General features: G+C 38.8%; 1 protein-coding gene across 1 annotated transcript in view; it reads right to left on the bottom strand.

Moving 5' to 3' along the window:
• Positions 1 to 338: 338 nt before the first annotated feature.
• The window catches only part of LOC117820613 (general transcription factor IIF subunit 2-like), a 50,860-nt gene continuing 28,352 nt past the window's right edge, over positions 339 to 22,846 (bottom strand). The window contains exons 5-8 of the mRNA XM_034694441.1: positions 5,608 to 5,689; positions 2,903 to 3,002; positions 1,740 to 1,883; positions 339 to 778 (exon numbers count right to left, since the gene is read on the bottom strand). Of these exons, the coding sequence (XP_034550332.1) occupies positions 644 to 778; positions 1,740 to 1,883; positions 2,903 to 3,002; positions 5,608 to 5,689 (461 nt within the window). The 3' untranslated portion in view covers positions 339 to 643. The remainder of the gene's footprint in view (positions 779 to 1,739; positions 1,884 to 2,902; positions 3,003 to 5,607; positions 5,690 to 22,846) is intronic.

A 22,846-nucleotide genomic window follows, 5' to 3' on the forward strand; every position in this document is an offset into this window, starting at 1 on the left:
TTTCTATAGTAACACTTGGAAAAAATGCACCATGGTTGGAAATGTTCCCTGGTATTTTACTCTGAAGTGTGTTTTCCTCTGATTCATTGCTGCCGTTAAAATAATTACGGGGGTATTTCTTGGGAAACAGTATCACAAAGAAAATACTCAGTTGTTTTGTTTTAGTTGAACTCACAACTGCAACATCTTAATCAGTGAGGCCAAAGTGCACATGCAGATAGCTGGTCAAATGTTACATACCAAGAAGCCTGGTCGCTTCTAAGTCTCAAGATTAAAGATCGGAGAAGTTGTGTGTGAGAGAGCTTTGTTTTAATTGACTAACACAAAAAGCACTCAGATTCTATTTCTTTGACTTCTTTAATTTAACATTGTTATTTATTCACAGCATGCTAGCTTACACAGCATTCTGTCCCACCCTGTGATAATTATCAAATAAAAATCATGACACAAACAAAAATCACGCACCACCTAAGACTTGTGATAAATACTATTTTCTTTTTTTACATACATATGTTCAGGAAGTCATTGAAAGAAATTTAACTTCCTAACAAATATGAAACAGTTGGAAGCCTAGGAACATTTTAGGAAAGAACTCCCATGAAGACCAGCATGAGGTACCTGGCTCGAGAGGAACTTGCTGGATCTAGGCAGTCTGCATCTCTTCCTCTTCCTCTGCAGACTGGTAGTGTCTGTACTCAGGCTTCAGCTCCCAGGTGCTTTTGTGAGCGCCCTTACTGTTGTAAGTCCCGATGTCTCTCATGATGTCTTTCAGGTAGGTCTGGAATAACAGGTCATATGTATGATACTCTGACTCTGATGCCTTGTTTCTAAATATAACGTGACTGCATTAAGACACTTGTTGGATTGTTCTCTCATGACTCTTTAATCATAGTGTGCGAGAAGAAACAATCAGGGTGTAGTTCCACATTCATTTATATGTACTTTTCCCTGAGGTTTGAATGAGAAGGTTGATCCCACTCTCAGATTTGCCAGTAAGATAAATTCTACAGCCAAAATAATAAAAGGCCATAACCATTCACCACCAAACACAGAACCGACTCCTTTACAGAGCCAGGGTACCCTTTATGTATTAAAAACAAACTTCTGACACTGAACAGGATCTGTGGAAGTCATTTTAAGTGTGAGACCTTTCTCTCCTACCTCCACTAGGTGTCTCTGTTGAGCTGGTAGAGTCCTGCGTGCCGAGCCTGATGAATAACTGATGTGCTACGAGACTTTTCATAATGAGCATTTCGGTTACTTTAGTTCAGTAAAATTGAGTGTTAGCCAAGTGCTTCAGGAGAGAGATGATGGTGTGGAGTGTATTGCGGCGTTTGACTCCTACTCAGCCGATGGTTATGCAATCAGATGCAATCAGAGGGAGAGGAGGACCTCAAGGTCTAATCAGCACCTACACAATGCTGTTCTCTGGGAGCTGGAACGGATCCACTGCACTGTATCGATTCAACCAGTGTGTGTGTGTATCTGAGTGTGTGTGCGTTTGTGTGTGCGTGTGCTCATGTGCATGTTGGCCCAAATTTCAGCCACAAATGATAGCATGAACAGGCATGAACGTCAATCCGTGGGCGATTTGTTCAAATTTAACAAAGGAAGGTGGATAGTGGGCAGGTGTATTGTTTTTTGGTCTTCCAGCTATATTGTGTGTGTTTTGTATGTGTGTGTGTGTGTGTGTGTGTGTGTGTGTGTGTGTGTGTATGTGTGTGTGTGTGTATGCTCACCACAGGTTGTTTGGTTATGTCCACCAAGTCCTTAATGTTGTAATATTGATGCTTCTCAAAGGCGGAGAAAAGCATGTCCAAGACAACCTGTCGCTCGGCTCGCACCATCTTCCCCTCAGACTTCTTTTTCTTTTCATGCTCCAGCTGAGAATTATACAGATTATTATGACTTTTAACATTAATGATGACCAAACTTGTTGAAGTGAGAATCCTAATATCACTTTTGGGTTTCACTGCAATGTTAAAGTTTTTAACATTTATCTGTACTTATTTAACATTATGTCAATAATGAACAAAATTATGTTTGAAAATGATAAAATATTTGAATTCTTTTTGAAGATGCTGTTTCATTAACAGTAAATAAGCATGTATTTTCTTCATGTACACTTGGTTGATACATTTTCTAAACTTCTAGTTACTTTAAGTCATAAGTTTGTAGATTCACAAAAGACACATGAAAACAGTCAAAACCCAAGCATGAGAGCTTGACATATTCCGCTCTTAACCCTCTTATGACCATAATTATATTCAGGCTGCCTGGATTTATTTTGATTTTATGGCTGTAGAATTGTCAAAAAATGTGCAATGAGTGAGTGCTTCTGCCCCTTTTCCAAGATAACTTCAACTTTCAGTATCTGGCAGTTATTCAACATTATTGTGTGTTTCTGACACTGTAATATTTAATAACGTTCGTACTGCAGAAATCCTAGGGGCTACCGTAATGGCAACTATATGGGCACAAAGGTCTTTCTGGTGTTTTTTGAATTTTCTAGATAACCTAAACGGTTCAGGAGTTACGGTTTTGAGAAGTATGCATGTCAAATCCTGGCTGCGGCGGCGACGGTTTGGGAACAAGAGGGTTAATCTCAATTTATAGGTAGATTTCCCAAAACACAAACAGGGCATCCCTGATGACATCACTACAATGTTGCAGCTTGTTTGTCAGACTTAAGAACAAAGTACACATAACTAGGATGCAACACACAACTTTTATCTTAAACATGTTTTGACATTTCTTTCTTAAACCACTCCAATTAATGTTTTGCCCATAAAAGGCTAAAAAGTAGACCACCACATGTTCAGAACACCTTTACATGTTTGACTGACTCACACTGAATACACAGAATCCACACACACACATGCACACACAGCCTTATTCTCACGTTGAAATCATGGTTGGCCACAGGCTTGAAGATGGTAGTGATAGCTCTCTCAAGCTGCTGTGACACTCGCTGAGGCTTGGTGGACTCTGTTATCTGCAACCTGAAACACACACACACGAATAAAAGTTTGTTTTAGGTTTTCTTTGATTTGAATGACCTCTGCTAAAACTGAGAGGTCTGGAAAGCCATTGTCTTCGCTCAGAGATTACACCAACCGAATAAAAAAAAAAATGCACCTGCTCTGACAATTTCTGCTGTCTTCTAATTGTTGGACATTTATGTGTCTGAGAGCTAGAGTGATACACCAATTTATCTCACACACATGCACATCTGCGCTGCCATGACCACATAATATCTTGCATATCTTTCTTTGGTGGAGGGACATTGTCAGCTAGGAGCAAACAAAACTGGAGTGAAAAATGAAGAATTACGAGTCAGAAAAAGTACAACCAGGCCCGTCAATGTTTGGTTGGTACTCTACAACACATCACAGTACCATTCTGTAATCTCTCCTGCATGAAAGGTAGGTCTTTATAATACACATCAGTTACCAAAGTTCTTTCCTATAATATGCTATATGTCCTGATTTCGATGGCTGAGAGCAATGGTCTTACACACCACAGCAAACTGTGTTGTTTGTTTGCCTTGGGTTATATTTTAGCAGTGCATCTGTCACAGTGATGCTGTTGCCATAGCAATGCCATCCTCTAACTAGCTAGAAAAACGGATTCCAATGAAAGGAGATGGAAGCCATTGAAAAAAGGCAGAGTAGACTCGAGTGGTTTGTGTTCACAAATTAACAGTGGCAGCATTTCCCCCTCTTAACAAACAGAGACCTCTCTGCTCCTGCTGGAATTACAGATTACGGTTATTGTGTCCAGAAAAACAAATTCAAGAGTAGCTATTCAAAACAAATGGAGCCCTGAGTATTCTATACGTTCATGCATCACATACTGTAGTCTATATTATTCTATTAATATAAAGAGTAATATATGTATAGTCAATGATGCAAATGCTCCAATTTACCGTTGAGATTGATATTGAAATAACACACACACTGCACACTGCACACTGTTGAGTTTTGTGAAGGAATTAAAATTTATACACCACAGACTTAATAGTCTTCAGACATGTTTCAGTTTTGTTTTGTTCCCCATCCCCATTAACAATGCTTGGCCTTTAAAACAGTCCTGATACGTCTGTGCTACGGACATGCCAGACTCCAGCTGCTACACCTACGACTATCTGCCTCACCACTATCATATCTCTCCTCATCTTCTCTATCCCTCTTTCCATCCCTACGTGGTCAAGGCAGATGTCTGTCTAACATGAGTCTGGTTCTGCTTAAGGCCTGTTAAAGGAAGAAGTGCTCTGCTCATGGTGGATTAAGATGAGATAAGACAGAGTTCTGTCTGTAAGAGGGGACTGGATCTTACCCCTGTCTTGATGTTGGGTCTTTGTTAATAATATAACAGAATATGGTCTAGACCTGCTCTGTTTGTAAAAGCATCTTGAGATAACGTTTGTTGTGACTTGGCACTATATGAATTAAGATTGAAAACCAAAGGGGACAAGGCCTTTTCAGTCAGGGCTCCTACATTCTGGAAAAAGCCTGCCAGATGAGATCAGACTTGCAGAGTCAGTCCCATGTTTTATGTCATTACTCAAGACACATTTTTACAGGAAAGCTTTTATTGTGTGATTTTATTGAATTTTAGCTCTGATTTTAAGGGTCTGTTTTATAAGTTTGTAGGGTTTTTAAGCTTTTATTTCATTGACTTTTTAATCACTTCATTTTGCTTTGCACTTCTTCTTGTTTTTATTGCCCACTGTAAAGCACTTTGTTACTTGTATTGAAAAGTGCTATATAAATAAAGTATTATTATTATTATTATTTACTGATTGATCGATACTGAAGGTGTGCCTCCTCCAATCATATTAGGATTCTTATTAACATGTTAGGGTATTTTTGTATTGTGTTTTCAGGGGGGGGGGGGGGGGGGGGGGTTTGTCCACCTGGGGCGCCATTGGCCAAGCGGTCTGAGCTGGTGCCCCATGTACAGGGGCGATATAGTCCCTGTCGCAGTGGTCGCAGGTACAACTCCCGGCCTCTACCATTTGTTGCAGGTCTTCCCCCTCTCTCTAGTCCCCACATTTCCTGTCTCTTACCAGCTTTCCTATACAGTAACATGCAGAAACCTCAACCAGAACCAGACTTATGTTAGACAGCCATCTGACTGGACTGTGTTGGGATTAGAAAGAGGGATAGAGGGAGATGAAGAGAAAGAGAGATGAAAGTGGCAAATATCCATTTCTCTAACCTCTAGATGCTGTTTACCACTCTGTCAGGTTTAAGTTTATGACATGTGATCCCTACAACACTCATCATTGCACCTTGTATATAAGTGTTGCATGGTCCTCTCTGGCTAAGAGAGTTGATTTGTTTGTGTATATCTATAAGGCCCTAACAGGGAAACTTCCAATGTACATTTCATCTCTCATAGCATCTCTCCTTATTTTGGAGTTTGAATTTAAGTATTATTATACCATCCATCTCCTTTATTTAAAAAAAAATGTATCCTTTTATTGGCTCAATCTGAGGAAACTTTTCAGTAAACCACAATGAAATGTAAACTCACTCATTTCATTTTGTAGTGATTCAGTCTCTTCAGACTGCCAGAGGAACAATTTAAAAGTTGACTCACTTCTTCAGCTTCATATAGTTGTCATTGACGACTGGTCTGCATTCAGCTCTGTGCACCACCATCCCCTCCAGACTGATTCCATCTACAACAAAGACAGTGACTCAGCCGCATAGACATGATTCATGATGCATGACCACACACACAGTTTGTTTGGGGAGGGGGGGGAGTTAATACAAGTCTTTTTTTTTGTTGTTGTTGAACATTTGCACATAAAAGCTCTTTTAAATAATACACACTTTTATAAGGGAACAAAAAAAATAACTCAGTGGCAACAGAGAAGACAAAACTGTAATGGACTAAGCATGATTTATGGCATTATGGCATTTTAACACCATATATTAGCTGTCTCTTTTTCTTTGAAATATCCAAGTCATAATCATTGTTCATCATCCAAACTGTCATGATTACATTTTTCACACCTCTGGAAACATTGCATTAAAAAACATGCATTGTTCATAGATACTGGCTTAATGAACTGACATACTGTATTCCAGAGAAGATTCTTTATAATGTGAGTAGAAGACCTTTAATGTTCAGGCTGATTTGGGGATCTGATTTGGATGCTCTACCTGGACTAAAATGCGAGGACTGATGCTGGATTATGCTTTTATTTATTTATTTATTTTTTAAATTCATGGACATGAACAGTATGTTATTTTGTATCATACTGTTTTGTCAATTATATTGTACTTTTTGACAACAAAACAAATGTGCATGAAATGTATGTAATGAGAACCAAACCCAGGGTTGGGGGGGAGGGGGGGTGTATATGTAGTTGTTTGTTTTCTAATTCTTCTATTGTTTTGTATTTTATCATTGTTATTGTTGTTTGTTATCTCTTTCATTTTCACTGTCAAGTTAAACTACACATTTTTTTTGCTCTTGTCCCCTTTATTTAATATTCTTATTATTGCTTTTATTTTTAGATTTTTGACTTATTTATTTTCAAACTGTGAATTTCAATTCCATAATAATTTATATTTCTTTTGTGTCTTTATTTCATTTATTTGACTAAAATGTAAAAAAAAAATAATAATAATTAGCACAAATGATTATCTTCTTATTATCTGACTTTAAGAAATATAAATATCATAATAAAATTAAAAAAAAAAAAAAAAACATGCATTATTCAAAGGAATGTAGCCCAGATTTTTGTGTATGTTTTTACGAAGTTGATGATCTCACAAAACTGATCCTCCAGACATCCTGAATCGTTCCTAGAATTATGCGTTGGTATCTTTGAATCCATATTGTTTCTACCATGCACCCACGAATGCGGCATTGAAAAAACACACACACAGAAGTTCAGAGAAGATAAAGTGCTGGAGAATCCAAGTTTGGTATTAGTGGTACTCGCGTTGAGCCAACGGTAGTCACGAGAAGCCATCGCTCACTCCAGTGAAAGCAGAGATTGGACAAAGTGCCAGAATGACAGCCCTCTTTGCAGCACTTCATGGCTGTTTACCAAACTGTCACTAAGTGTCACTTCACATGAAGTCACACTCACAACACTGGAGGCTCTCTGTACAAAGAGGAGGGGGGGGGTTATAAGACCAAGGTCAGCTGTGGATTTTTTTGCTTCATTGTGACCCTGCTCTCTCAGTTGTAGCATATAATGTGTCGATTCTATGGAGCCCCTCTGGTGACATTTTGGAAAAGTATAATAATTAGTATTAGTAATAAGGCTGCTGTGAAATATTCATTGTCAATCATCTCCATTCAGAGACTGTTCATTGTTGTGTTAGCTGCTTTCAAAATGTGTACACGTAGGTGTAAACTACTCCTATTTATGAGATATGCAGATGTAGAACACTAATATGTGATCATTGTATTCTGTTTACTGTTGAAGTCTGTAACTTGTTAATAACGCATTCTGCAGTGATACAACTCTAGCTTTTTGCCATCATGCTCATAAGCACAAGCACTCACACGAAACTAAAAGCCAGATTCAGCATGATCCACCAACACACCACCGGCACCATCGATCACACATGTATCATCATGAGAGTGATGGAGCGTGTTCATACGCACAGATGTGAAGGGAAAAGAAACAAATAACATTTGGACATCTGTCCTCATATAACTCGGGTTACCAGCGAAATGTGTGAATAACGATAATGACTGAATACCGATAATGACTGAATACCGATAATGACTGAATAACGATAATGACTAAATAACGATAATGACTGAATAACGATAATGACTGAATAACGATAATGTGTGAATACCGATAATGACTGAATAACGATAATGACTGAATACCGATAATGACTGAATAACGATAATGACTGAATAACGATAATGACTGAATACCGATAATGACTGAATAACGATAATGACTGAATAACGATAATGACTGAATAACGATAATGACTGAATACCGATAATGACTGAATAACGATAATGACTGAATAACGATAATGACTGAATAACGATAATGTGTGAATACCGATAATGACTGAATACCGATAATGACTGAATAACGATAATGACTGAATACCGATAATGACTGAATACCGATAATGACTGAATAACGATAATGACTGGCGTCTTGGTTAAAAAGGTGATGCTGTCTCTACAAACCGCTATAACATTTGTTGAGTGCACACAGATGTGCGCTAATCCGTCACCTGTATGAAATAAATGTGTCCTCTGTGATCTCTGAAAGATACATGTTGGCCATGAGATAATCGAGACAAGAGATCATACAGTTTGAACCTGCATTCATGGATGCAGCGACAAACTGTTAACAGCCGATGGTTTTTCAAAAGTAATTTTGAGCCCATGCAGTGATTTCCACAACAGAGTCATAGAGATAATTCAACTACATCTTTGACTACAACAGAACTGTGTTTATATGATTGCAAGGGGCGTTGGATGTCAGTCATAGTTGTGTGTAATGACAATTACACAATTACATTATTGCTTCTGCTGTGAAAATTCAGATTTTATGATTTGACATTGGGATGAACACAATTAATCGATTATCGATTGACTTACTCGAAACACACATTTTTGTTTTCAATTTTCCGTCACGTGGAACAAACATCCTGTGGTCTCATATTACACTCAGCTATTAGAGAGGTGTTTTAAGTTAAAGCATGTTTCGATGTGATTCAGCTTTTTAAGGTGTTGCGCACAGCGGAGACGCTCAGCTGGCGGCAGCGCGTCAGGTCTCCACGTGCGCTTTTTAAAGAGGATCAATACACAACTACTGCCAACAACGACACGGACACGAAGGTTGACAAATTTAAACAGGACATTCCCCTACCTTTGGATACAAAGCCAACAGACTAGTGGGAATTGGTAGTGTGCTATATTTGCAGAACTGCAACATCAGAGCCGTCTGAGCTTTTCTGCCACTGGACTGATTATGACCCGGTTGCCCTCCCGGCTGACACCTAACCGCGTACACATGTTTATTTTTCTCAATAAGAACGAGTAGACAGAAAACTGGACACTGTGAGTCTGAAGTACGTTTCTGTTAGTATTATGAACCTTCACATTATAAGACTATGTCCACGGAAAATATTTTTATGGGCCTGATCGTTGATAATCAGTGTTAAACATGCACATGTATTCAATACAGTCAGTTATATGCATTTTGTTGCTGTAGAAAATATAATTTAGGGGTAAAAAACTTATTTGGCCTTGTCTTTGACATAAGAATAATAATGGGTTTTTTTTATTGATTAATTGATTGTTAACATTTCCAAAAATCAATCACGGAAAATACATAAAATGTATATCCCTAGTTGACATGAATGTTAATGATTATTCAAACTTGGGCACTAAAGTCTTTACCCCTGACTCATATAATGGCTCTACTTTCTCGCTGTTAGTAATTTCATACAGGTGACTTGTGGATGAGAGCACATCTGTGCGCACTCAATGCATGTTGGAGCTGTTTATAAGAGACAGCATCACTCTTCCCTCTGCTGGATCACATAGCCGCACACTGTTGGTGTGTGTGTGTGTAATGGAACCATCTATATGTGCTTGATGGCACTTGGTAATGTCTGAGGATTATGATAAATTTAGCTTTTAGGTGTGGGAGTGGTTGTGTGTATGTGAGCATGTGCGAGACATTGGACATTGTCCCACTGCGAGATGTATTAACAAGTCACAGACTTCTATAATAAACTGACAAAAAACTAGCCAGTCACGTATTTGTGTTCTACATCTACATATCCCATAAATACAGTTAGCCTAGACTAGAGATGTCAATTTTAATTCATCTTCGTGATCGATCTTTGGAAATGTTAACAATCAATTAAAGATTTTCCACAACACAGCCGAAACAGAATGTTGTGATGACGCAAACAAATCCGCAGCCAGAACACTCTTGTCTGGATAAGGGCCAACATGTCTGCATCCGTTATTCCTTTAAATGCAGCACTAAAGCGTCTTCTAAGCAAAGAGGTTGAGACGGACCATGGAGTGAAAACAATAAGAAATACACTCTTAGAGTCTGTCAGCACACGTTTCACTGATTCGTATCCTCTGCACTTATCGCGACTTGTACTTGATCCGCATTACAAAGATCATTACTTGGATGTGGGACTAAAGCAGCACGCATGAGAAATGATCCAGGCCGTGATGGATGCGGAGAACCCGCTTGGAGACGGAGAAGTACACAGCGCAGGAGAAGGAGAAGAGAGCGCAGAAAAAAGGACTCATCTCTCTGAACCAGATGAGGGTCATGCACCCTCGTTGTCTGATATGTTCAATGAGAGCCTTGATTTTAGTGAGGTTAGTACACAGTCAGAGCCATAAATGCAATGGTAGGGGAGACCGGGAACAGTTGTAACGTTTTTGAAATTTCTGTCTATAACTTTGAGCTCTTTTAACCCAGTGTGTTCAAACTGCTATACAAACTAGCTTCAAGTGTCTGCTAATAAATGGCCAAGAAAATGCCTGTGCAACACAAACAGAAAATGCATGGCTTAATCTCAAATCCAAGGAGTGAAATGTTACAACTATTCCCGGTCTCCCTATTAATAATTGGCATAATAATTTATTTCGGTGTTTCGGTTTTTCGGCCTTGGTTTCCTCATTTTCGGTTTAGGCCAAGAATTTTCATTTCGGTGCATCAATAATCTAAACTGGCTAAAACTACCTCAAACAATCAATTAATATCAATTATGTCATTTTTGCTTTAGTGTTGCTTGTGCTTTCGATAACTCATGTACAATTAGCAGATATTACTTGTGTATTCAGATTTTATCCATCACTGTTAATCTATCAGCCATTGAAACATCTTCACAGCTCTGCCACTTCTGTTCCCAAAAATTTTTTTTTTTCATTTTTTTCAAATATTTCTTCCAACAGTTTTTTCATCAGCTGCTGTATCTAATTATTCTACTTTCCATCCCACAACCTTTTTTCAGAAACCATTTCAAGCCACTCCTGTTCCTCTTGAATCAGTAATAGGAGCAGCTTTCAACGTTTCTCTTCAAGTTTTTAAATCAACTGTGCAGAAAATGGAGGAGTCCAGCTGGTGAGCGTTGGTGTTATATTGGCAACAGCTTGGCCTATTGTGCATTGTTGTATGATTTGGCATCGGTTGTATCTGGACGCAAAGCTCCAAGAAGGAAGGCGAAGAAGGTGCTGCATTTACACACACCCTTCAGTTTACAAAAAGCATCAGAGAGAGATGATACACAGAGGAAAAAACAGAGGGAAGAAGTCTACAGGGAGCTTAAGAGGACAACAAAAAGTGGCAGGCACGGATGACCAGATTGACAGGCCTACATGACAAGCGGAGGAAGGAGACAGGCTGTCGAACTTATTTTCATATTTCCTCACAATTCCTATCGTCCAATGAGGGGCCTCGGGTGTGAAAATGAGTAAAATCACAGGGACACATGCCAGTTTCCCTCCCGCATTTTCACACTTCCCTCACTAACGTCTTTCCTTTTTGTCGTAGTCCTTCCCACTCAAACTGTGGGGGAGAAATGCAAAGAAGAGATCAGAGAAGAAGTCTCTATCTCTTTCAATCGTCATCGAGAGCGACGTCAGTTTCTGATGACGCCAGCACAGCGGGATCTCCTGTCAGTGGCCTTTTACCGCTCTGTGGGGTCTTTTGTTTCCTTGTTTCCACAGATAATGCTATTTACCGTCGAGATAACAACAAAGGTGGTTAGAGCTGCCTCACCGTCAGTTCTTGTTTGTTTGCCATGTCCCTCTAAACGAAAAAAAGGATGTAAAATCTATTATTTTCAGCAACACCTAATTATAGGCTATTTCTACCTGAAAGGGCACTTCAATGCTCAGACACCGGATGCCAACTCTGCTGTTACAAAGCTTCTTTCTATTCATGAACTATTTCATGATTCAAAACTATTTACTGATAAGTCATTGGAGCTGTGTTCGTACATCATTTAAAGGGCCACAAATGTTCCTGGCATGATGACGCACACAGTAGTTTGAAAAATGACACATAAGTATTAATGTGCAGGAAATAAAGAAACAAAGGGTATTGATTTTGTTCAATTGAGCAGCACACTCTTCACTCACAATGTTAACATTTCGGAAATGCCTCCTCAAATCAACATGTGGGAGTTTGTTGAATCTGTTTACAATCCTAAGTACGCAAACATTCAAATGATGCAACACTGAACAGCTGTCTGTGGAAAGGTTATGTTTTAGTGCTTCTTAGTGTATTTATGGTTGTTTGTTGATGCTGCGTGGCCTATTTTCAAATCGTGTGAGTTCAAGAGTGGTGGTATAAATAATGTGAATTCTTAGAGCACTGCCTGGTTCATGCTGAGATGTGTTTCAGTGGTTACTTTTTTTTCGGTTTTGTTTTTATACGGCATTGTGACATATCCTGAGTTGTCTGAAGACTGAAATTGCGAACATCTTTTAGCATTCTTTGGTGACATAAAGACAAAAATTCACCAAGTGTTTTTTTCATTATTCGATCAGATTAAATCAATCAAACTATTGGCCATTGTAGTTTTGCTAACATAATCAAAACAGAAGCTTATTGGTCATGGCTGTTTTTTCTTTTTTGTCATCTCCCTCTATCCCTCTTTCCAACCCTGACACAGTCAACGCAGATGGCTGTCTAACATGAGTCTGGTTCTGCTCAAGGTTTCTGCGTGTTAAAAGTTTTTCCTTGTCAAGGTAACTTGCTAAATGCTGCAATAGTGCTCTGCTCAAGGTGGATTTAATCAATCAATCTTTATTTGTATATCGCCAAATCACAACAAACATTATCTCAAGATGCTTTTACAAACAGAGCAGGTCTAGACCATACTCTGCAAATTATTCTCAAGATCAGGATAAGATCCAGGATAAGATCCAGTCCCCTTTTACAGACAGGACTCAGTCTGATCTCATCTTTATCCACCATGAGCATTGCACCTCGCTTTAGCAACTTATAGGCAGAAACCTCGAGCAGAACCAGACTCATGTTAGAAAGCCATCATGCCTCGACTGAGTTGGGGTTGGAAAAGGGATAGAGGAGATTAAGAGAGAGAGAGAGCGATGATAGTGATGAGACGAATAGCAGAAGTAGTAGTGGCTGTTGCCACTGGAGTCCAGCATGTCCGTAGCAGCTGGAGTCTGGGAACATGATGCAGATGGATTAAGATGAGCTAAATAAGAGTTACTTCTGGATCTTATCTTGTCTTGATGTTGGGTCTTTGTTAATATAACAGTACGGTCTAGACCTCCTAACACGAGCGGTGATTTGGCAATATATAAATCAAGATTGATTGATTGAATTGATTTTTCAGCTGCAAATTGATCTAACATGGTAAACCCCATTTACATAGAGCAGCATTGTTCATTAAGTTATGGCACAAGAAATAAAAAAAACAACAGTAACCATGTCATATGCAATAAAGGAAAATTCCCCTATTGCAACAGCCAATAATATCCAATAGGAATATAAGGAGTTTAATTCCAAAAAGAAACTTGATCCAAATTAGCTTTTAATGTGAAATAACAAGCAGGGTCAGCTCAAAGGTACTTTATTATACTCATCTGTAAGTACCTCTCTCCTTCTGCCCCAACAGAACTGGAGAATCTCCCTTTTCCCCTGAAGTTAGAAGTATGGCAGTTTTTCCTGGCACTGTTAACCTGCACTTAATAATACGCTTAAACTGTATTCATTAGAAGATTATACTCTATCTAAAGCTGTTTACATGACTAATGAAATGTATTTTTTCTTTCCTCTGCATACTGAGATGAACCCCAGTCTGGCAAAGTGTTGGCTAGTTGGTTTGTTTACAACACACAGGCAAGAGGTTGTTTTGTTGTAGCAAACTGTGAAAAATAAATAAAATGAACTGTACCTGAAAGAGAGAAGCATATCCCCTAATGTGTTAATCTGAAAATATAACATTCATCAGGTCTTAGAGTCAGATATTCAAACATGTGCGGTGTCTGCTTTATTGCTGCCTATGTCTGCGTCCTGCTTTCTGTTATCAACAGGCTTTATACCATGATTATTGATTCAATCTTTGTGAGTTTTCTTAAAACCCTTCAAATGAGCTGGTTTGATGTGGCAGATTCACAGTAGGGCTGAGAATTTCAAGCCTCAACATACAATTCGATGTTTACTGGCATCTATATGGTGATTATTCTTAATTGTTGAAGAATTAATGGTTATTTATTCGACGATGAACACCCGCAGACGCGGGCTGAAAAAACAATGTTCTTAATGTTAATGATGTGGATCTTTAATTCTGTTTGTGTTGGGTCCAGCGTTCTTACAGTAGTTTGAAATCAGAATTATAGACAACAGCACAGCAGCATTTACCAGTATCAGGGCGAGGAGCTGATGGTAGCAGGCACTTGAGGCGTCAGTGCACGACATTTATGTCAGTGTTAGGGATGCACAATATTATCGGCACATTATCAGTATCGGCTGATATTTGCTTTAAAATGAACTATCAAATATGAGCCAACACGCCGATATCAGCTGATATAATTAACTGATAAAATAATGGGCTGCTGCACACATGTTGGGCTCATGTTTTAAGTTAAGTTAAGTTTTCCCAGTGTGATCTGAAAACTTCTAGCCTTAAATTTAAAGAGAAAGTTACCATTTCCATTCTGTAAATCCCTATTGTCACATCTATCCAGTTATTTACTGTAGGTCCAGCCTGCATCACCCATCTTCAGGTGAGAGCCTTTTTACCTGCTGTCGGCAAAATAGCTATGAAGTATTTGTCGACACCTTGTACTTCAGGGGAGATATAATTTAAATACATGGTTTTAAAATCAAAAGGTATTCTTGCATTAATACTTACTGTTTTGGCAGCTTACATTTCTTAATGGTAAGAGAATAGAATTGTGACATGCTGTCAAACAGAATCTGAATTTAGAGCATCATTAAAACCGATACAAAGGAGCTGAAAAGACAGCAATGAAAGATTCAAATATACATAATATAGCTTTGACTTGAAAAGCATTACTCGGTCTGTCATCACGATCTATTCACTGTCGTCTTTGTTCCATTTTTCAGCAGGATAGAATGGCAACAGAGACACAACACACAATATCACCAGCATTATCTTCAAAAAAAAAAGACTGATGTATTCAGTGTTAATCAAGGCTGAACACATGCAGGTGCAACTGCCATGGTCACCATAGTAACCATTGCATGCCACCTGACACCACGTGTCATCCGACATTCCATCAAGAGTTTGTCGATCTTCAGGAAACAAATGCTTCGCAGTACATGTCACAGATCTCACTAATGTTCATCTTTGCCACAAATGGATGCAATTATGTGCAATTATTGGCTGGTAAGTGCCACAGCACTTGCCAGCAACACGTCTAAAACACGCCCACACACAAGAAACATGTGCACACATGCACAGACTACTGACTGTAGAACAGCAACATCTCTATTGTTGAGTAGTTGCAGTAAAACTGGGTATCTAATCCATAAAGAAATAAGGAGTGTTTCCTTTCTGTCACATAAGTTTTCCTTTTCCTCTCTTAGGATTCCAAAAAGACAAATACCTACATCCACAAATTCAGGAGGACACACAGACAGCAAATTTGATGGACAAGACCAGGATGGCATGTGTAGCTCAAGGCTTTCATGTGTGGGAGGAACACTTACGACAAATAGAAGACTCCTGAATGTTGGCTTCCCTTTAAGACTCTAAAGTGTTAGATCAATGTTTTGGTCCGCACCTTCTGCAGACATTCAGCATCCGAATTCTCCTACGCACCTATCATTCAGAACTACTCAATCTGAAAAATAAAACCTGAAGCATTATACACAGAAATCACAACTTTTTCAGCCTAGCTGCATGGAGGATTTCTGCCAGGCAGCTGCTCTTTGCTTTTATTTAAAAATATTGATGAAGTACCACAGATACAACGTGCCTCATGCAAAACACAATATGGGATTGTTTCTTTCCTAAGCAGCACATACAACCGATTTCAGTTTGTTTGTCAGATTCACTAGTTTTCACTGACTGTTTCAGGGGTACAAACAAAACTGTATGACTTGGTCCTACATGTCATACCATTGTAACATTGTAACATACCAGTCAAATGAAGTCTCTGCAGGGTGAGCACTTGTTTTACAACTTCAATTAAAAAAAAAAAAAAAAAAATTTAAAAAATGTTGATATACACAAAATGTGATAGTTTGCAAATCATCGAAGCCCTATACCTCATTGACAAGAGTCCAAAGATGACATATGAAATGTTAAAACTGAAATCTGTACATACTGATTTAGTAAAAAACATATGTTCATTTTAAATTTGATGCAAGCAACACATTCCCAAAAATTTGAGACGGGGCAGGTTTGCCATTGTTCTGCATCACGTCTTCTTTTAGCAACACTCAGATTTGGAAACCGAGGAGACCAGTTTGAATGTCCCGTTCTTGTCTGATATAGGATTTAAGCTTCTCTACAGTTCATGGTCTCCTTTGCCATGTTTTCTGTTTTATGACCTGCAAAATATGATAGGAGGCAAGTCCAGACTGCATACAGGCCAATTTTGAAGTTTGACAAACTTCTGTTTAACAGTAGTCCAAAGCTTGATCCGTAAGGCAACTGGACTGGTAGAAATTCTTGAAGACGTTTCACCTCTCCTCCGAAAGGCTTCTTCAGTTCTGACCAGACTGGGGAAGAGCTTGAAGATATAAGCCATTAACAGTCGTGGGTGTGTCCAAGAGTCCAAAAGGGTCCTATGTGGGGTCGTTAGTCTAGTTCCTGAAAGTCGTTAAGTACCTCCTGGCAATCGTTAGCCTAGTTACTGAAAGTCGTTAGGGTGATGGGTCAGCTGTGAGTCGTTAGAGTCACATCGTCTCTGGTGTGAGTATGGTCTTACTTGTTTTGACAGAGAATTCAAAACAGCATTGTATGTGGGAGAAGTCCAGTTGCCTTACGGATCAAGCTTTGGATTACCATGACCTGGATGGCTGAGAACCTTCACAGACTTTTAACAGGCAGAAACCTCGCACAGAACCAGACTCATGTTAGACAACCATCTGTCTCTACTGAGTTGGGGTTGGATTGAGGGATAGAGGATAAAAAGAGAGAGAGAGAGATTATTGTGATGAGATGGATAGTAGTAGTAGTAGTAGCTGTTGCCGCAAGAGTCCAGCACATGCGTAGCAGCTGGAGTGCTACAGTTGACTTAGTTCAGATAGTACTGAGTAATGATTCACATTAACAGCAAAACTAACAGCTCCTCAACAATTCATTGCAACCCATTTTGTGTTCTACGTTCAGCAACATTTTTAAATAAACATTACTTCTTAAATGTCACCACTACCTTACTTCTGTTTCCCCTTGGATGAAAATATGATCACAGATTAATTACTAATTAGTCTGTCCATAGAAAAATGATTTTATGTAATGTTAATAAAAAATTAGCATTCAAATTCATTTTCACTTCCAAGACAATGCTCCTGTTAAAAACAGATGTGAAACAGCTCATAAAGAAAGCAAAGGGACAAAAAACCCTCGAGCACAGGTTGACTTTGGCTCACTGACTGGGAATGCTGCAGATTTGGTCCAAAACAGAGCTGACCACATTTTATCCAGTAGATAGTGGGAGTTTGCCTTTTTAAGACAGTTAATCAGTGTTATAAAACATGCTAGAACTGCAACCAATGCCCACAATTAGAGACATTTCTGCAAATGAAGCAGTACATAGAACATCCTGTTGCCCCTGACTAATCTGTCAATCTTGTTTACTTCTAAAATAAACTCCTCATCTCTGAAAGATAATTATTATTTGTCTCAAAGTTCAAATCTGTGGTCAGACAAAAGAACAAAGATTCTCCATTGAGACTAAGGCAGCAAAACCCCCTATTATGGGGCCTCAATCAATAAAAACATCAAAACAAAGAAACCGTGTAGAGGAACTTAGCTTCATTTAAAGTATGTTAATTATTTTAAGTATCACATTCAGCGTATTCTTAAAGAGTAGAGAAGTGAAAATGGTTGAGGGAAGACAGTAGAGAAGAGAGAGACAGATGCAAGGGTGAAGAGGTAACTTGTCCACCCCCTCGCACTCATCTTCTCTGAGGCCTTTTCCACGAAGCTCTGACCTTCCTAATGTTTAACACAACAAACAGCTTGCCGCCCACTAGGTCTCCATCCACCATCACCGTCTCTGGATAAACTCTCCCTCCTCATCTGTGCTTCGCCATATATCAACCACAAACACACCGAGCCTCCTCATACTGGAGTTAGAGCAATGAATACACATGTCAGTCAAAGACCTCAACACAACATAGGTGCTACTCTTCAGTATTGTGAGGTGTTGCAGCTCAATAGTTCTTCTGAAGTTTATCAACCTTAGTGTGTACAGAACAGTAAAGTCATGGAATTTCTTAGAAACACAAGATCTGACAAGATGCAAAAACTACTACTGTTACTGTGCTTCAGGCTACACATGTGACCCAGGTTTTCTCTGAGATCAGTCTCCAATAAGCCTTTTTTTGGATGATTCATTGCTTTTGGAAAATAACACCATCTTGCCTATGATCTGGACTCAGATCTGATAAACACACGTTTACCCTTTTATTGTAACACCAATTGGGATTTTCTAGGTTTACAGCAGTTGAAGCTTCAAAGAGTCAAATTTGGCAGGATGTGGAAACAATGTGCACAAACATTTGCATGCCATCTTTTCGAACACAGACTAAAAAGAACCTCTTTATTAAAAACATACTCACATACACTTTATACTAGGTGTGAACAGGTGATGGAAATAATGAGGTAAAATGTGATTTCAGCAGATGCACACATTGTTCTTCAGATTGGCCCTCAGAGCCTCTTGGGGTATTGTGAGCATGCTCCCCAGGAAGAACAATTTGAGCATTCACAAACAAAAAGCATCCATATTGTGCATGACCACAGTAAAATGAAGCAGCTGAAGAATGTACTGATCTTACCTCCACTTTTGTGCTAGTATAGAAAAAGAAATGTGGTAAGGAGATAAGAGTTTTATCAAGCCATGTAGATCGTAAGAAGATTGGTTATGTAATAAATGCATCAACAACCAAAACCACAAATTAGGAGTGCCTTTATCTAGAAGTAGGAAGAGTGGGATTTAAGCTCATGAGCATGCATGTGGTTATTAATTGGAGGGAGGAGAGCCGGTATAAGGAGACAGAGGTTTATGGAGAGGAGACCGAAGCCGTGTCTCTCCTCTCTCATCATGGGCAACATGCGATCTCTGGATAATAAGATGGACGGGCTAACAGGACTAGCCAGGAATCAGACAGAGTTTCAGGAATGTAGCATGTTGTGCTTTACGGAGACATGGCAGCATCTGGATATTCCTGACCACAACGTCTCCATTGACGGCTTCCAGACTGTTTGGGCCGACCGGGATAGCACAGAGAGCGCTGTGGGCCTCCAACTATATATATTATCCGCACAGCGAGATCTCACATGTCATACTGGTAGCTGTTTACATCCCCCCTCTGCCAACCCGACTACGGCGTCCAACGTTCTCAAAGCTGCCATAGCCAGACTCCAGACAGACCACCAGAGTGTCCTCTTCCTGATCTACGGGGACTTCAACCATGTATTTATTTTCCACATAGCTTATTCTGTCTTCTGTACATACTTTTATTATCAGTATTTTCATTGTAATGGTATTTATATCTTATTAATTACTTCTTCTATTAATATTATTAGATATTCTTAATTATTGTGTATAGGAGAAACTTTAATGACTGAATTCCCCCTGGGATAAATAAAGTATTTCTAACTTAATTAAGTAAGGGACAGTGTATGGTTAGCAGGTAGTTATGAGGACCCTGTTGCGAAGCGCTTATTATCCGGCTACAAACTTAAGATAAAAAACATTAAGAGATACATTTGTTGATTTAGAATTATTGATGTATACAGTTTTTTAAAAATTGTCCCAGTGATTCCACTCGTTGCGAGGAATACTGGACAGGATCCAACACGAAAATGTAATTAGCTTGCCGATTTAGCATGCTAACCAAAACTAACCTTTTAGCCACTTTATTTTGATGCTAACGGAAGGTAACGATTTTACTTCCCCTTATTGTCTGTGGTGTCAACAAGCAAAAGCAAAATGTGCCAGGCTCTTTGTGATTTGACATGACGTGTAATCAGTTTGCCTCAGGCTTTGCTCATTTTAGTGAAAGTTAACAATGGTTGTCAAGGGGTTTTGACCAATTAGAATCAAGCATCTTACAAAACCAGAAGATCAGTAAGGAAGCCGGGTAATAACTGGTCATGAAGATGTGCTTGGTTAAGATGGCTGAATGGATGGATGGATGGATGGAAGGGATGGTGGGTGGGTGTGTGGGTGGATGGATGGATTGATGGAAGGGATGGTGGTTGGATAGATGGATGGAAGGATGAATGATAGTGGGCACACAAAGTTTTAGTCTGAAATCTTCACAACATTGTATGTTGTTGTCTATCCCCTAAATGCCAGCATTAGTTTGTCCTGTTATGTCAGTCTCTCCAGAAATGTAACTCCCAGCAACCAATATTCATGCTTAGGACTGCCTTAATTTTAAAAGTACAAATGCAACAGCATAGGTAAAATGAAACAGCTCTTAAATCCTTCTGTCCCACACTCACAAACAGTTGGTACAGAGTTTTGTTCGTGGGGGGGGGGCACTGATTGGATACCTAAATATAATTTTCCATTACAGCTCATCTCTACCAAGCCTAGAGGCTGCCTCATTAAGGAAATTTAATGATTCCATTCATTAACTTTGAAGTGCTTTGATGTCTGCATTCAGCCCACTCGTTTAGATATAACCACTGTTCGTACGCAACAAATAGGCTTCAAATTGCTGCAAACACAGAGAACAGAACACATCACAGAACAAAAGATCATTATTCCAATGTAGAAAGTATTTTGTTGTTTGCTACATAAAAGGTGACAGGAACAAAAAAAAGGTTTTTCTAAAAGCTGCTGAGGACATTTCTGCTCCTCCATGACAAAACGGCACATTTGCCGATTCTGTCTTGTTCATGCATGAACAAAAGACTTTTATGATCCAAACATTTCATCCTTTTGTCCTTTGACTGTCAAACTTGTCAATCACTATGAAAGTTTTCCGTGGAAAATGTTTAAAACGAAGCCTCTTTAACTGCTCCTTGATTTGCAGATGCAATGGTGACAGTTTTTAAAATCAACTTAATTTAAATTATCAACTTGTTTTTTTTTGGTCTGGTTTGCTTTTGTAGGTCGCATAGAGGCTTGGGTATTAACTTCTGCCTGTTTTGTGCATAGACTGTATAAAATGTGGAAGCAGTATCCGTGACGTCACCCATCTCTTTCTGAAGAGTTGTTTTGAGGCCAATCGGCGGCTGCAGCCATAGTGACGTAAAGAGGCGGAGTTTGAGCCTCCTAGCCAACAGCTACAGTGTCGCAGTCAGCTGTGCCTCTCATTGGAAGACTTGTAATCTCAATATCTTCGAAATTGCCGTGTTAGAAAATAATTCACCCCCCTCACAGTGTGAGCCGATCGAGAAATTAGCTATACAGACTACACTCGTCTTTTATACCAGGCTGTAAACATGTTTATTTCTGCTGTAAACATCGGCTTTTTCACATTCATGTGTACGTGACTTCCGGTAGCCAGCCTCAAGCGGATTCTTGATGAACTGCAGCTTTTAGCATTTCCGCATTGGACTCATATTTTTAGACCGGAGGTTGCCGCTTGGTTTTGTAACAAATTAAAAACTCCTCTCAGGAGCTTTAATAATCATGTCAAGAGTAATACAGTATTTGTGAATTATTGTCCAATGTTTTTTTAATGAAGAGGATGACATTAAATATAACATGGACATATATGTGTTGGAAATATGTAAGGCACGAATCAATGTAAACTACAAATGTATTTCAGTTAGGGAGTCCAACTATAGAAAAGCCTAAGTAACAAGTTAAAACTGTAAGTTATTTTCTTATTTTTACTACTGATCATGTTCTGGGTTATATTAAGACAGGTAGAAATAAGCTTGGGCTTTAGCCAACTCATTTTTGGTCATTGATTGTGTGAATTCCATGGTGTGAAATGGACCTCAGTAAACATGTAAAATTGTGTTATTTTGTATTTTGTAAATCTAGTATTCACACAAACTGTAGACTTTTGTTACTCTGTATAAATAATAAATAATATATATCATCATCAAAATCAAATATATTTTTAAAAGTCTGACTTGAAGTGATATCACTGATGATCATACAAATAGTTATCATTTGTTTTATAAGTAATAGTGTGTCACCTGAACACAGCAGCTGCTGCTATTTTTGAAAACATAGACCACAAATACAAATGTGGTTTGAAATGTATTGAGTCATCCTTGACACCTGTGTTGATGTGAGTGACTAAATGTACTCCTCTAAACAATGTCCAGTGAGGACGAATAAAAATGTAAGCTTACAATTCACATTGTTTTCAATGTTCTTGTTAATCATCTATTTTTTTTTAATCAACATTTTACATAAGTATCAGAATTTAATATTTTTAGAGCCCTTTTTTTCTTGAAAGGCATGATTTGACATTAAACTCAGATTATTTATAAGGTAATGTTATTAAAAAATGCTGAGATCCAAACAGGTTGATTTTCTGTATTAACTTGAGCTTGAATCAGACTTTACGCAGTAGATAGACCTCCATAATGAGTAAAGCAAGAGACTGACAGCTCTGATCTCACACAAGACCCTATTTTAAGTGGTTGCCATGCCAGCTTCACAGCAGTCAATGACTCCATGTTACACCACAAGCTCTTAGAACAGC

The sequence above is a fragment of the Notolabrus celidotus genome, chromosome 10 (genome assembly GCF_009762535.1).
Source record: "Notolabrus celidotus isolate fNotCel1 chromosome 10, fNotCel1.pri, whole genome shotgun sequence".
In the NCBI taxonomy this organism is placed as follows: domain Eukaryota; kingdom Metazoa; phylum Chordata; class Actinopteri; order Labriformes; family Labridae; genus Notolabrus; species Notolabrus celidotus.